The sequence below is a fragment of the Oryzias melastigma genome, linkage group LG11, assembly GCF_002922805.2.
Source record: "Oryzias melastigma strain HK-1 linkage group LG11, ASM292280v2, whole genome shotgun sequence".
NCBI lineage: Eukaryota > Metazoa > Chordata > Actinopteri > Beloniformes > Adrianichthyidae > Oryzias > Oryzias melastigma.
The window spans coordinates 12,469,226-12,483,213 of NC_050522.1; the positions used below are offsets into that span (position 1 = coordinate 12,469,226).

At 39.7% G+C, this 13,988-nt stretch overlaps 1 protein-coding gene across 15 annotated transcripts in view; it reads right to left on the minus strand.

Annotated features, from left to right (window-relative positions):
• LOC112162655 (protein FAM131B) overlaps nucleotides 1-13,777 on the minus strand; it is a 67,087-nt gene extending 53,310 nt beyond the window's left edge. For 3 of the 15 annotated variants that reach the window (XM_036214194.1, XM_024298535.2, XM_024298525.2), the window contains exon 1: nucleotides 13,501-13,777. In XM_036214194.1, coding sequence (XP_036070087.1) covers nucleotides 13,501-13,528 — 28 coding nt within the window. In that variant the 5' untranslated portion in view covers nucleotides 13,529-13,777. The remainder of the gene's footprint in view (nucleotides 1-13,500) is intronic. The other 12 variants (XM_024298543.2, XM_036214191.1, XM_024298516.2 and 9 more) reach the window with 8 other exon arrangements.
• Nucleotides 13,778-13,988: the final 211 nt, after the last annotated feature.

Consider the following 13,988-nt stretch of genomic DNA (forward strand, 5'->3'; position numbering starts at 1 on the left):
GCGGCTTTTATTTCTTTTTTTTTTTTCTTTTCTTTTTTTTTAATTGAGCAGATGCGGCTTATATACAGAAAATAGTCCAGAAAATACGTCATTTATGAATTGAAATCTTGTTAATATGGAGCATACAAAAAGAAAATCTGTTGGAAAAACCCTGTAGCTGTGTCGAAGGGGCTACAGTCGGTGGGCCACCTATTCTGATCCATCCACTTGTAGACAAATAGGTCCGTGTACGTCTTCTTTGTTCTCTTTTGAGCTGGCATCTGGCTCAAAACTGTACGGCTGGATAGCTCCAATATTGCTCGGCATTTTTGTTGCATCGGTGATGTTAGTTTGGGGTGTGAGGGGCTTTAAGATAGTGGGAGAGCATGTAAAGAAAGGGATGATTGGAAGTACAGGAAGACTTCCTCCATACCAACAGAAGATGATCGGAGTGGGACTTTAAACCCTAAAGTAGAGTAGGGTGCTCCATGAACATCACACCAGACAGCATCTACAACATGGAGCCTTTTATCATTTTTATCAGTCTGCATTGACAGTGGTCAGGCTGCTAATTGCTTAGTCAGTAGTGTAACATGTTATATAGATTTAAAAAATATGAAAATCCTTTATCAGATAACTGCACTGCAAAATAAGTTAAAATCTATCACCCCATTTGGTAGATTTTTTTTTTAAATATGCCAATGGGTAAGAACATTTGACTTGCCAAGAATTCTTATGTTAAGATAAAATTCTAGTCACTAAAATACGTTTTCTCAAACTATTGTTATTGTTTGTTTTTTTCTTGATGAGACTATTTTTCTTGGAACAAAGTCATTTTACTTTCTTAAGATTTTTGCAGTGTTGGTGGCAAAAGATCAGAGGATTCCAAACACTTGTCACACTCCCAGAAGGAGCTCTGATTTCCATATTTTTTCCTAATTTTTTCGCATTTATTCAGCTGTATTTCTATAAAAGCACTTATGATGAAGCCTTCCTGATAATTAACCAAGACGACAGCTTTAAAAATCAATGCCTTGATTCTTAGAGAACAGAAGACGTAATGTCTGTGAAGCAGCAGAGGATAAAAAGCAGGAACGCAGAGCATCTTTGTGCTGACAAAAGTGCAAAATGCTAATTACAAATAAAGTTTCAGCTTTTTCCCTGAGGGCTAATGAACTTATTGGTTGTAGATCAGAAGAAGACTGAAGACAAGAAATGTGGAACTCCTGGAGTGATATTTGAAAAAGACACTTGCACCTGCACTTGCACCCTAGCGGACAAACACTCAAGTGTGCGTCTGAGGAAGGGTGGCACTGTGTCACGCACCAACAATAGGTCCTGACAGCTCTCTCCAGCAGAGCCTGGCCTGTCAGCTGCCATCGCTCTGGGAATTCTGTGTGTTCTCGTGTGCATGCTTGCGCTCCGTTGCGTGTAAAGTGACACACAGCCTGTGACAATGATCCAAAGTGAAGTCTAGAGTCTGACTCACCTCCGCTTCAGTGGCCGACGCTCTGAGCCCACTCTGAACACTAAGCGAGTCTTACTCTGGACAGTTGGTCGGGGTAATCCCTTCAGCCATCCTCCTCTTTACTATTTTATGGGACATTTCAGGTGTTACCAAAGTCCTGAAAGCCTTTGTGGGTTCTAAGGGTTTCCTTTTAGGGAAAGCTTCACTTTTGCTGCCCTTTCTTCTAATAATAAAAACAATCTTGGAGCCTAAACACAGTCAAAAAAGCAGATATTTTAACTCTACTCATCAAAATTTCAGATACATTTATTTGATAAACCAGCAACTATGAAGTTATTTGAATAATTTCATATTTCCATTAGTAATTTGAAGCAAAAAAATCCTTTAAAATTTAGCTTTTTTATGAAATTCCAATAAAATAAATGAATAAAAATATTGAAATATCAAAATATGATCTTAATTTATGTGATCCAAAAGTTTCAGGGAGTAGTATACATTGCAAACAACATTAACGGATACATTTTACAAAATTCATATACCAAAAATCCATGCGATAGATGCCGGGACAGGATCTGGCAACCCTGTGACCCCAAAAGGGGATTCAGCAGGTTTAGAGGATGGATGGATGGAAATATTAAAAACAATAAAGTGAAAGTGCAAAAAAGGAAAGTTAAATATGTATATGGCTTCAGGAAAATTGTTGGGATTGTACTAAAAATAACTGTATCAAAAAGATTTTTTTTTTAGAGAAAAAGTGACAACAAGTTTGCTTGTTTTTCAAATGAAAACTAAGAAAACAAACTTTTGATATTGGACTAAAAAAGTTAAACTCTTATTAAAAGACTAAATCCAGTCACTCACACAGCACAGAAAACACTAAATGTTTTTGTAATTTTCAGGAACTAGTTAAAAATTCTCAATAGATTAAAGAGGAGCTTTAAGTAACTGCAAAAATGGAAACTGTTTTTTTTATATCTGTTTAATTTCTTATATTTCTGTTTTTACATTTTCTTCAGAAAAGGTTTTGTTAATTTGAACTAGAAAAATATCAAATATTAGTTTTATTTGTGCGTCTCTGGAGTTTGGTGAGGAGTTTCCTCCTTTAAGACTCAAGGGTCCTCCATGGAGCAGGTTTTTCCACACCTTTAGGATGACCTTCCTCACTGATGGAACTCCGACTGCGAGGAAGCTCTTATCACCCGTCATCCGTGCTGAACCTCACTAATGCTCCTGTGACTGAAACGGAGAACGCCTCGGCGGTCGGGTTCAAACCGCTTTAAGACAGGCGAGTGCAGGTCTGTTCATTCTGCAGCTTCCGGTTTACACAATCCTGCAGGTTTCCTGAGTGACAGATGGGATCATTTTTAATTTCTATACCCCCTCTGTGCTCGTCTTGTCCTTCAGAGATGCTCGTGGACGGCTGTCATCTCCAATACTGACCACTCACCACATATCTGTCACTTACAGATGGACGTACGACAGGCTGTATCTCATCCAGCCAAGGAATGAGTGCTTTGCTGCTGAGCGCTAACGGCTTCCGCTTTAGGGCAACAGCTGAGAGAGTTGGAGTTTTGTGCGGCAGATATGCAAATTCTCACCTTCCCTGTATAAATTTTAATCAGGCCATCATCAGATTGTGGTGAAACCGATGTGCAGAAAGCCATCAGGACGTGTCAGATTTTATAACCACTCAGAAACGAAGTGAAGCACGGACACATGTCAGGCTCCTCCAGTCGCTCGACAGTTCCCGTATTCATCATTCTGGATGTGGAGATCTGAGCGACTTTGACAACTGGAACGTCCTCGTACTTCAGGAGGGAAGACTTCAGAGCGTATTTTCAGCTCAAGCTCGAACTTGTTTGAACTGATTTAGCCAGAAAAGCAAAATTAAAAACACTTGGTAATTTTCAGAATCTACATAAATAGAATGCTAAAGCTGAATCTGATTTGGCTGTTTTCCAAACCTCTTTCACTTTGCATAATTTATCATGCAAAACTGGTTATCTATCAGGACATGACCAGCAGTCAGAGGAATAAATGAAGGGATGGATGAAAGCATTACTCCAATGGAGTCCTTCTGAGCAGGCTGGCTTTAGAGTTCAGTGTTGGCTCGCTGGGCCGGCGCTGAAGCGGAGGTGAGTCAGACTCCAGACTTCGCTCTGGATCACCGTCACTGCAGGAGTGCTGCTTCACAGAGGAAACTCACGCGGGGCAGAAAGGGGGACAAATCCACCTGCATCTGCTTCCATTTGTGAACTTTAGCACAAAAGGATTGTTCAAGACCAGGTGTCTAAAGAAGTGGTGGGGAAAATACATTTAAGCTACACTGAAAGAAAGGAAAAATTGGATCAATTAACAAAAAATCTGTAATTTGTTACATTTAAAATTATTAGTTAAAATTTTGAGTTAAAAAATGTATTTGATAAAAACTAATATTTTTACATGTAAAAAATAGAGCTTTTGTTAATTGATACAATTTTACACTTTTTATAGTGTAGATATTTTTGTGCTAATTTTTGATAAATATAAATAATTATAAATATAAATCTTTAAAAAAACAAGAACATTTGCCTCATTTTTGCTTCATCTTTTTGCCGTTTTTCTTTGTGTATTTTTTTGCATTTTTAACATCTTGTATTTTCTCATGGTGGACAACATGTGTAGAGAAAATTAAGATTAAATGTCATTACTGAGTATTTTTTTAATTCGAATTATTGTGAATCAGGAGCAGACATAAAAATGCTCTTGGAAAAAACTTCAAGGTGACATAAAAGTTACTACGGCAAGCTCTCTGCTACACGTTATTCTACTACGTCCACTTCAAACAAGAAGATCCATTTACATCAAAACTGGACGGATGGATAGCTTCAATATTGCTGCATAAGTAATGTTAGCTTGTGGTTGTGAGGGGCTGTATTCAGCCTCTTTAAGGACTTGGTGGTACTAACAGTGACAGATGTCTCAGTAGAGGTCTGACAGAGTTCATTCTTCTCTAAGTTCATCAGTGTTTTTATCTACAAACACAAAGATATTCCCTGCAAACACAAAGCTGGAAACGTGCCACTCTTCCTCTGCAGTCAAAGACAGGATTAAACGTCCCTGTCAGAGCTGATATGTGACGAAAACAACAGACAGAAAAAGGTTTGAGCTGTCGAAGAGTGTGGAGAGATTTGGTGTTTGTCTTGGTGGCTTTCTTTGGAGCACAGTGTGTGTTGGGGACTGGCTTCAGCCCCTCTGTGACCTTCAGGAGGGTGAGCGGGTTCGCTCATTTAATTAAGGAATATCCAAGGGCAGTTTTGGCTGCAGAAGATCTCCTTTATATGGGAGGCATCTTATGTTTTCGCTTCATGAAGAAAATTCCAGACGTTACTGTGCAGGATTTTTTTGTCAAAATGTAAATTTTTTTAGGTTACAATTTTAAAACTTTAAATTCCTTTTTTCTCCTTGGAGCTGACATTCTTCAGGCAGTGCAGCACTTCCCCTGACAACCTGAAGCGAAAGCTGCAGACTGGATGCAGCTCAACTCCAGAGGAGACACTGAAAAACAAGAGAAAAAAAAAAAAAAAAAAACGGAGCCCGAAGGAGGCGTCGGCTTCAGTTTCCATTACTGCCCTGAATCAATATGGCTAAAAATAAAAGCAGCAGGACTCTGATCTGCATCTGATGAAGACCGCACAGGCTGAGTGTCACATCAGATGCAACCTAAATTATCCAACCTGCATTTGTTTATGTGGAAATCAAGCTGCCATCTGCCAAACGGAGAGGAGAGCGTTCTTTACTCTGTCGGAGCCTCTCACTCTGTCGCTGTTTGCTGCCAATGAAACCCAGGAGCAAAAACAAACGTGTGCTCGGTAATGGATCGCTCCGCAGCTCAAACAGCACAAACAAATGTCCGTATAATGTGCAGATGTCGACATTCATATCCTCATAAAGGTAACACAAACATTTGAACACCTCTCACTGTAATGAGAGTTTCCGTTTCATTGTCTATATTTGCCAGAAAGCTTATTGCTCATCTTATCATCACATGACACTAGTATCTCAAAATTAGGTTCATGTATAACAAGTTTTAAAATATGTATTCATATAACAGCTGGAATTTGATACCCTCTCCAGAGCTGCCATAGACGATTATTTTAATAGTCGACTAATCACTGATTATTTTTCCTGATTAGCCGACTAATCGGGTCATGTGCAAACTGGGTGTAAAGCACACATCTTAACCATCATTAGCTTTAAACTAGCTAACAATTAGATATAGAGCATTACCTGCGATAATACTAGTGTGAATGCTGTAAAATGAATTTGGCTGCTGAAGATGCTAGTGCTGATAGCTGGAGATGCTGATATTGATAGCTGAAATCACTGAAGCAAATAGCTGAAAACGCTGAAGCTGGTAGCCAGCTAAAATATTAATTAAATGCAAAATAAGACTAAAAAAACAAACAAAAAAAACCTAAGTTAGCCAAAAACGGCTAGCATTCAGCTTAAATATTAGCTAAACTCCAAAAAGCCTAAAAAGCTGGAAAATCATAAATTAGTCAAAATAGCTAATATAGCTAAAATCGACAATCTGATGCCACCACAGTATTGTCTGTTCATGTAAAACAGATGGCAATGATGACTCAGCATCTTCACACTGGTCTAACTCTCAAGGTTTTGCCAGTAAGTCTGACAGGTGCGACCTTCGACTTAACGGCTGATTGGAACTATTCAAAAAAGACAACCACCAACCCCAGTGACTGTGAAACAGCTGAAAGCATGAATGTCACTCTATTCCTTCTAAATTTGAGGTTCAATTACTGGTCTTTTCAACCAAAAACTGTGACCAAAAAAAGTTGGACTATATAGGTGGAGACAAAATTCACACGATTTTAAGAAGAAAAGACATCACATTTATAGTGACGTTTGTCAAGTTTTTACCAGATATTGTTCACAATCTAAGTTCAAAGCGGATAATAAGAAAACTCTGATAACCCAGCATTGTAGCTGCATTTAAATCTTTACTTTCTCTGAGACATGAAAAGAGTCTCACATCAGATTTGTGTGTGCGTAACAAGCAATTTGTGCATAATTTTTAAAGATTTGTGCTTAAAGTTTGTTTCAAACTATTGTAGTTTCAATCTGTGCATGTACATATTGTATTTTTTTTTATTTGTAATTTTTGTACTTACACACAAAATGTATTGAATGAGTTACACATCAAGAATTACGCACACACAAATCCAAAGTTTCGCATAAATTAGGGTGTGTCTTATTTCTCACTGTAGATTCGCTACCTCGAAAATGAGGATTGTGCTCTCTAGTTTGGTGACTTCATTTCTGTTAATCGTCTCAACCCTAAGTGTCTGGTTTTCAGTTCTTCATTATCAGGTCATGTTCTTTTTTTATTCCTCCCTTGGTTTTGTCATCTTTAGGTTTATTTATGAAAAGTTTATAAAGGTTTCTGCTCTAATACCTGATCTCCTGTATTTTTGGTACTGTTCCTGACAAAAAGCTTAAAAAGAAGTCTTAAAATCTCTCCATTTTCTTGTCCAACTGAGCATTTAATTAGACTTTCTGTGCCGTTGTCTCAAATTCACATGGCAGCTCATTTAGATCTTCATGGACTCAATCCACTTGAGTGAGAATTACCAAAGCAATCATTTCTGCTTTCACACTACATTCCTAAATGCTTTCTATCTGCAGTTATCATGGGGATTCACCAGGACCCTTGCTTTCAGATGTACCAAAATTTAACCCTTTAACACCAGAGCTTTGTCTCCAGTGTTGACATATTTTCAGCCACATTAACTCTTTGATTGTTGACACAATTAAGGGTAAATTCAGTGGATTCTGAAGTGTAAAATAAATGCTAATATGCAACACTTTACAGTAGTGAGGTAATAAATAAAACAACATAAATTAGCTGATTCTGTAACAGAAAAAACAACTTTGCATCGATATGCACAACTGCTTTTCAGATGATTACGGTGATCGATCAAAAAGTTAAGGTATATCAAAGAGTGGGTTATTTAGGGTTAAATCAACACTTTCCAACAAACTCTGGTGCCGTCCAAAGTGAGGTTCTAATGCAGGTGTGGGCAAACTACTTCCCCAGGGCCATATGCGGCCCGTTGAACTATTTAATCTGGATTAAACGATTTTGATTACCCATAATGTTCATTTTCTTTGTGTCTCCCCACAAATGGCTGTGATGGAATTTTCCATCACACCATATTAAACTGTGTAGATCTATATTAACCTGTACCTTGCCTTTGTGAAACACGCTGTTAGACAAAATACAATAGCCAAACAAACAAAAGACAGGTCTAAATGTGTGAACCTAGCCTTGTCTCGCAGACTCACAAAGATGACTCCCACCCTGACAGTGTGTCTCAGATGCTCTGCTTGTGTGTCTCTATTTATCCTTCTGCAGAAGAATAAAACGACTCTGATTAAGACCGGCTGAATGAAGAGTTTTTTATTCCACCAGAAGATAGAAAGTTATTTGCAGTCCTGTAGTGTTTTAAGGTTTATTGTTTTTCTGATATTCTTGTGTGATTTTTGTGTCATTTTTTTCTAATTATTCTAACACTAAATAAATGAACGCAGCATTTCCTTGAAGTTGAGTTTTTCCCTGAGGGACATCAACCCATCAGTGCACTAAAATGAGAACAAAAACCACAGTTTTTAAATGACCTCCAAAAATGTTGCTTTAAAGTATAATTTTCAGTCAACATTAAGCATGTTTTAATCCAGATTCTGCAACCAAATGATTACCGAATTACCAAAACACACCACAAATCTCCTCCTGGTCAAGCCCTTGTGTCAAATTTTAAGACCCATTGTGCCCATTCTTTCTTATACAGTCAATGGCTGTGCAAATGAGTAAGAAGGTTTTCCCATCCCTGTTCTAAGTCTTCCCTATGAAGCAGGGGTCCCCATACTCTTTCCTGCATGGGCCACACAAGTTTTTTCTTCACTGGTGTGGGGCCAGAGTCAGTTTGTAGGCTAACAGAAAAAGTGTTTTCTGACACCAGTTCTGTCTGCGATTCATGCCAACAGTGTTTTACAATTCTGTCTGTGATTGATGCGAAAAGTGTTTTTGTGAGCAGTTCTGTCTGCAATTCATGCTGACAGTGTTTTCGGCTAGCAAAACACTGTTTTGCTAATAGCATTGTTAGCAAACAATCTCAAAGCCAGATTGGGGAAAAAACAAAAACATGCATCTCTAGCAGTGTTTGGGGGGCCGAGTCAAATGCGGAGTTGGGCCGGATCCAGCTCGCGGGCCGTAGTTTGGGATCCCCTTCTATAAAGGATCCTCAGTTGTTAATTTCAAATATTGCAATGTTGGAGCTTCTATGAAAAAAGGAAAAAAAGCTGCAGGAAATGTATCGCTTTGGTCATTTCTGTGTTTTCAGGATCGCTTTTCAAAGCCAGCTTGCAGAGAGTGGAGGCGCAGACTTCCTGGAAGCCTCTCTACATAAAAGTCCTGCTGTCTGAGTGTTGAGCAGCAAGCATGAGCAAAGTGAAGGACAATCGGAGGTAATAACAGGCAGCGATGATTTGGTTAAACAGCACTCTGCTGGAAACACAGCTGTGAGAAGAGATCGAGTTTGGAAAGATCAAACCACCACCATACAGCGCCGGAACTGCTGCGATAATTGAGAATATAGGAACGACTTCAGCTAAATGTGGCTTCTCGTTAGCAGAACTTCTGCAGAACTACAAATATTTGATGAGCAGAGATGTGTGAAAACCGCTGTCCAATATTTACAGAAACACGCTGCTCGTCCGTCTCTCATTGACCTCCCTCTTTTACCCACTTCTATTTTTAGCAGCACTCACACTCACTCAGCCCTAATATAAGAATAGATTCTCCTCAGAAAACACAGCTGGAAATATTCTGCAGGCAACGAGAGGAAGGAAGAAGGGACTGGGGTCACACCAGCAGCCTTTTTACTCAGCCCTATTGAGGTACTTAGCACCTCCAGAGCACAAACAAGTGGCATGCATTTAAATTTCTCCAAAAAAACTGTTGTCCCTGTTCTTTCTCTCCTTGATCTCGATGAAAAAAATCTAAGAAGGAAAGGAAATGAGAAAAATTTTCTTGCCGTTTCATTAAATTGGGATTTTGAGGATTTTAATGTATATCTTGGCAGACATTTAGCGCTCTTAAAGAACAAGAATGCTCCTTTACTATCTATAAGTGAGTAAATATATACATACAAAATCTTAAGTGATAATAGTTCAGTGACCTTTTATAGGTTCAATACTGTTCAAACTCATTGTATTAGTGAATTTAAAAACCAGAACAAAGAGGAGTGGTCTTTCAGATTGAAAACAGTATGATGCCAAGAAAATATTAAAACCCAGCTAAATTGTGCCTCAACAGGGCAGAAACTAGTGCTTGTCCAAAGCCTGACATACGTCAGGAAGAGCATACAACTGATGAGACATCTCAAATAGATCAAAGGAGAAGATATGGATGAGTATATGAATCAATATTATTATAGCAGAGTTTTCTATGCATTTTAGGGGCTTGGAAAGATAAGACACCCCAAACTCTCTGCACCCTCCCCTCTGATATTGTATTTGCACCCTATAGTGGGGTTGGCTTAGATCTTCTTTTTTTTTCAAAAGTTTATCTTTGATATTTTTACTGCATTCCTTTAATTTGTTATCAAAATCATTTTTTTCTTGATCAACAAAACAAAGTTTAATGTCTCTACAGTGGCAAAGCTCCACACTATAATACTTCTGTCACCATGTTTGATCTCTTCCTTATACTTGAAGGTTGGCCATTGCAGGCCAAATTGGATTTTTTTGCCTTTTGTCTTTTTCCCTCTCCTAACCATTTAATAAATTCATTTTAGTTTGACTTCTTGGTCTGGTGGACTTTATGTGTAGAAGGAGGGAGGAAAACACTTTTCACATTTTCATTAAATCTGTTTTGCTTCCAAACTGAATATTTTAAAGCAGACCTTGAAACATCCTGCTGTTAAAAATGGCTGCTTGCTTTTCCAGAAAAATCCAGTTTTCCCAAACCGGTAAAAAAACAACAAGAGGAACCAGGAAGCCCGCTGACTAAAACATCTTCAAAATCCCCAGATGTTATACAACTAACTCTTTCCTTTTACTTATAAGCTTTGGTCCACTGAGTAAAATATTTGTACACATGCTACGGTAAAAACTCAGAGCAACTATGAGACCCTTATTTCTAACTGACCGGGGTTAACTTGTATGGTCCACACACCAGAGTCCAGGTGAGCTTTCCTACCGGTAAACAAAAGCAACCATTAGTGGAAATATAAAATATCTCTGAAAATAGACTCAAACAAAGGATTGGGAAATGACTTTAAATGGATTTGAGCTGCAGCCAAAATCAAGTCAACAAGTGCGACAAAAGCCTTTATTTTAAAAGAATCTAAAACTTTATGTTACTTAAAAAGTATTTTTACATTTATTTGATAATTTCTTTAAGTTTTTTCCAATTTGGTTTGTATGCATTTATAATTATTACATTACTTTTAAGCTTGCCTTCCTTCATGCGTCGCCACTCGAGGAAACATGAATCATGATTTGCTTCAAGGCAGAATAAAAAGAGCAGTACCTGAGGTCAAGAGTGACTCTGGAGTGCTCTCCAATCTTCCACTTTAGAGCTCTTTATAGCCTGTCATTTTAAGAGATCAAAGGTGGAGTTAGACAGAAAGGTTAGGACCAAAGGGTGATAGGCAGATATCTAAAACCCATCCTCACCATTAGGATCCTTAATAACGCTATTGAAGCATGGAAAATTGAAACAAAATCACCTTTCCAGACATACATGGATTTCTTTCTTACATTCATTTTGTCTCAATTTTTTGCTCTCAGAATTTGCCTCCTGTTGCTTTAAAGCTTCTCGAGAAGCAGCGGGTGAGAATCCATCCTTGGATGTCACTGTAGCTCCAGTGGTACAAGAGAGACAGATCTACTTGCAGTGAAGAGAGAGTCAAAGTTCAAGGTCTAAAGCACAGAATTTGAAGAATAAATAATAGAATATGCTTTAAACTACTATACTATGAACTGATGGAAAGGAGTTAGAGTTGAGCAGAGGAGAATATAACTATAAAAAGGTGTTTAACAGTAACCTCCAGCTCATCCTCTGTCCACCACCTCAAACCAATGACACCCAAAGGTCACACTTTCCTTCTCCGCTGCTATTTTCTTTCATGGAAGAAGAGACAAAGCTTTTCTGGTGTGAAAACAGACACAGTTTCTTGGTATATTAGGCAGACACAGTATAAAATATATAAATATACTAATTTCCACTTGTGGTGGCCCTCACAGTGAACTTTTCTTTTTTTTTTATGACAGCACACATTTTATAAATGAGCTAGAGTGTCACATGAAAGTGTTGCCACAGTGGCTGGAAAGCTCAGTGGGCTGGGTGTAGGGAGCACGAGAAGGCAGGACGCCTGCTGTGCACTAAGTACTTAACGTTGGTTCTTCCTAAGAGGTATTTAGGGGAAATATCCTCATTGTCTGTTTAAACTGAGTAGAATAAGATTTAGAAAAATGTGTTCTCATCTTCAGAGAATCTCACACTGGCCTTGATAATGCCCGTTCAAGCAGCCACTTCCAATAAAAGGTAGTGATGTATATGGGTAGTGATGTATATGGGTAGCCTCTTTTTCATGGAATTCTATGACACCAAGTCTTTCAGAAATATCAGAATAGAGATGTGAAAGTTAAAACCTGGAGCAAGATTCCTAAGATGTACACCGCTTCAACATTTTGCACCAAGACTCTTCCAACTAGTAATCGGGTAGTGACAGTCCAGTGTGAACACCATATGCTAAAAACACATTCAAGAACCCACATTCTTGAACAAGCATCGTATGCACGTATAGCCGACAAAGCTGTCTTAAATTGACTCGTGTTTTGTTACTTGTTTAACTACAAATGTCTATTTATTAGAACAAAAATGTAACGTTTTAGGTCTTAAGTTTCTTCCTGCTCCAAAACAAACCTTTCTTTCATATAAGTGATGCAGATCTGCATCCTTCTCTTGAAGCTTTCTGCTGGCAGAGAAACTATCTCAAATTTCCTCAGCTTAACCCAGAAAGAGTGCATGACTGATCTGCAGCCAATGGTGGACATCCCATTAAAGGGCCACTCAACTGTATAAGCAGTTGTGTTTTCCTACCACACCCAAATTCTTTTTAAAAAAACCTTTATGTGAATCCCCTTCTGCAGAATGTGAAACTTTTCTAAAGGCACCAAAAAAGTGCAAAAAAAGAAAGTATAGATTCGCGTGTTGTGCTTTATGACTGTGAACACAGAAGGAATAATAAAAAAAACAACTAAACTACTTGTTTCCTGTAATTTCTCTGCGGATCTATTAATGAGGGGTTCATGAACAGGGTGGATGCAGGGAGCAGTATTCTCCCCTGGCTTTTCAGTAAATGACCTAAATGTGCAAAAGCAGACTAAAATCACACCTGAGTTTACCATCCAGTTTCTGAGTCATCCTGCACGAGTCAGCCTGAAAGCCGCGCGAGCATGTGTCAGAGAAGCCCCGTGCGCGCTGCTTGCTTGCATCCTCAATTTATTACGTCGCTCCATGACGCACAGTAAAGAGACAAGAGGATGGAGGGAAGGAGAGATGAGAGGAGGAGGAGGAGGCAGGGAACGGGGGGAAAGAGAGGGGATTATCTCAGACACCCAGCGTGCAATGACCTTAGCTTCATGTCAAGGCGGGGGTCTCTCTCCTTCTCTCCGTCCCTGTCTCGCGCGCACACGGCCCCGGTATTCATCCATGTGGACGCGCACACGTCAAGCCGCATCTTATTCCGCTCACATCCTCGCCGCCTGTCTGTCCTGCTGCCTCCCCCTCCGCGCCTCATCTTCTCTCCACACTCATCCTTCTGTCCACCTCTTTTGTCAGGATGAAGAAACACACACAACATGGAGACACACGCAACAAAAGCGCAACTCCGCGCCAAAGTACCACAATCCAACCACGCATTCCGCTGCTTTTCATGCACGCACGCGTCCCTGCACATCACTGTGAGGCGGCGTGTCCTTACTGATCGTCCGGGATCCTATGCAGCCCATGTTGTCTTACAGAGGCTCGTGCAGCTCGGGGGGAATAAAATCCATCAGTCCAGCGGGCATCTCCCCCCAATCTCGTTGTCTTCCTCTCCCGTGTTCTCCACCCTGTCCTCCACTCCGTCCTCCTTACCTCTGTACGTGAGAAGCGGAGGAGAGGGTGTGTGTGAGAGAGAGTGTGTCATCCACGTCGCTTTCTCTCCCCTCCGCCGCTCCGTCGTCCCCCTCCGGTCTCTGGAACTCAAAGGGAGCGGGGCGCTGCAAACTCCCCCCGACCGACCGACCGACGCCTCCAACTTTACGCTTTTATTGTGACGCAAACACTTGCTGCATGTCACCTGGGAGGACCCCTGTCAGCATCCAAACATGGTTCATCAAGATCGTTGGTTTTCTCTAATTTAACATCCAAACTCATGGAAGGAAATCAGGATGAAAACCAACACTTCACACCTGGTTAGGTTTGATA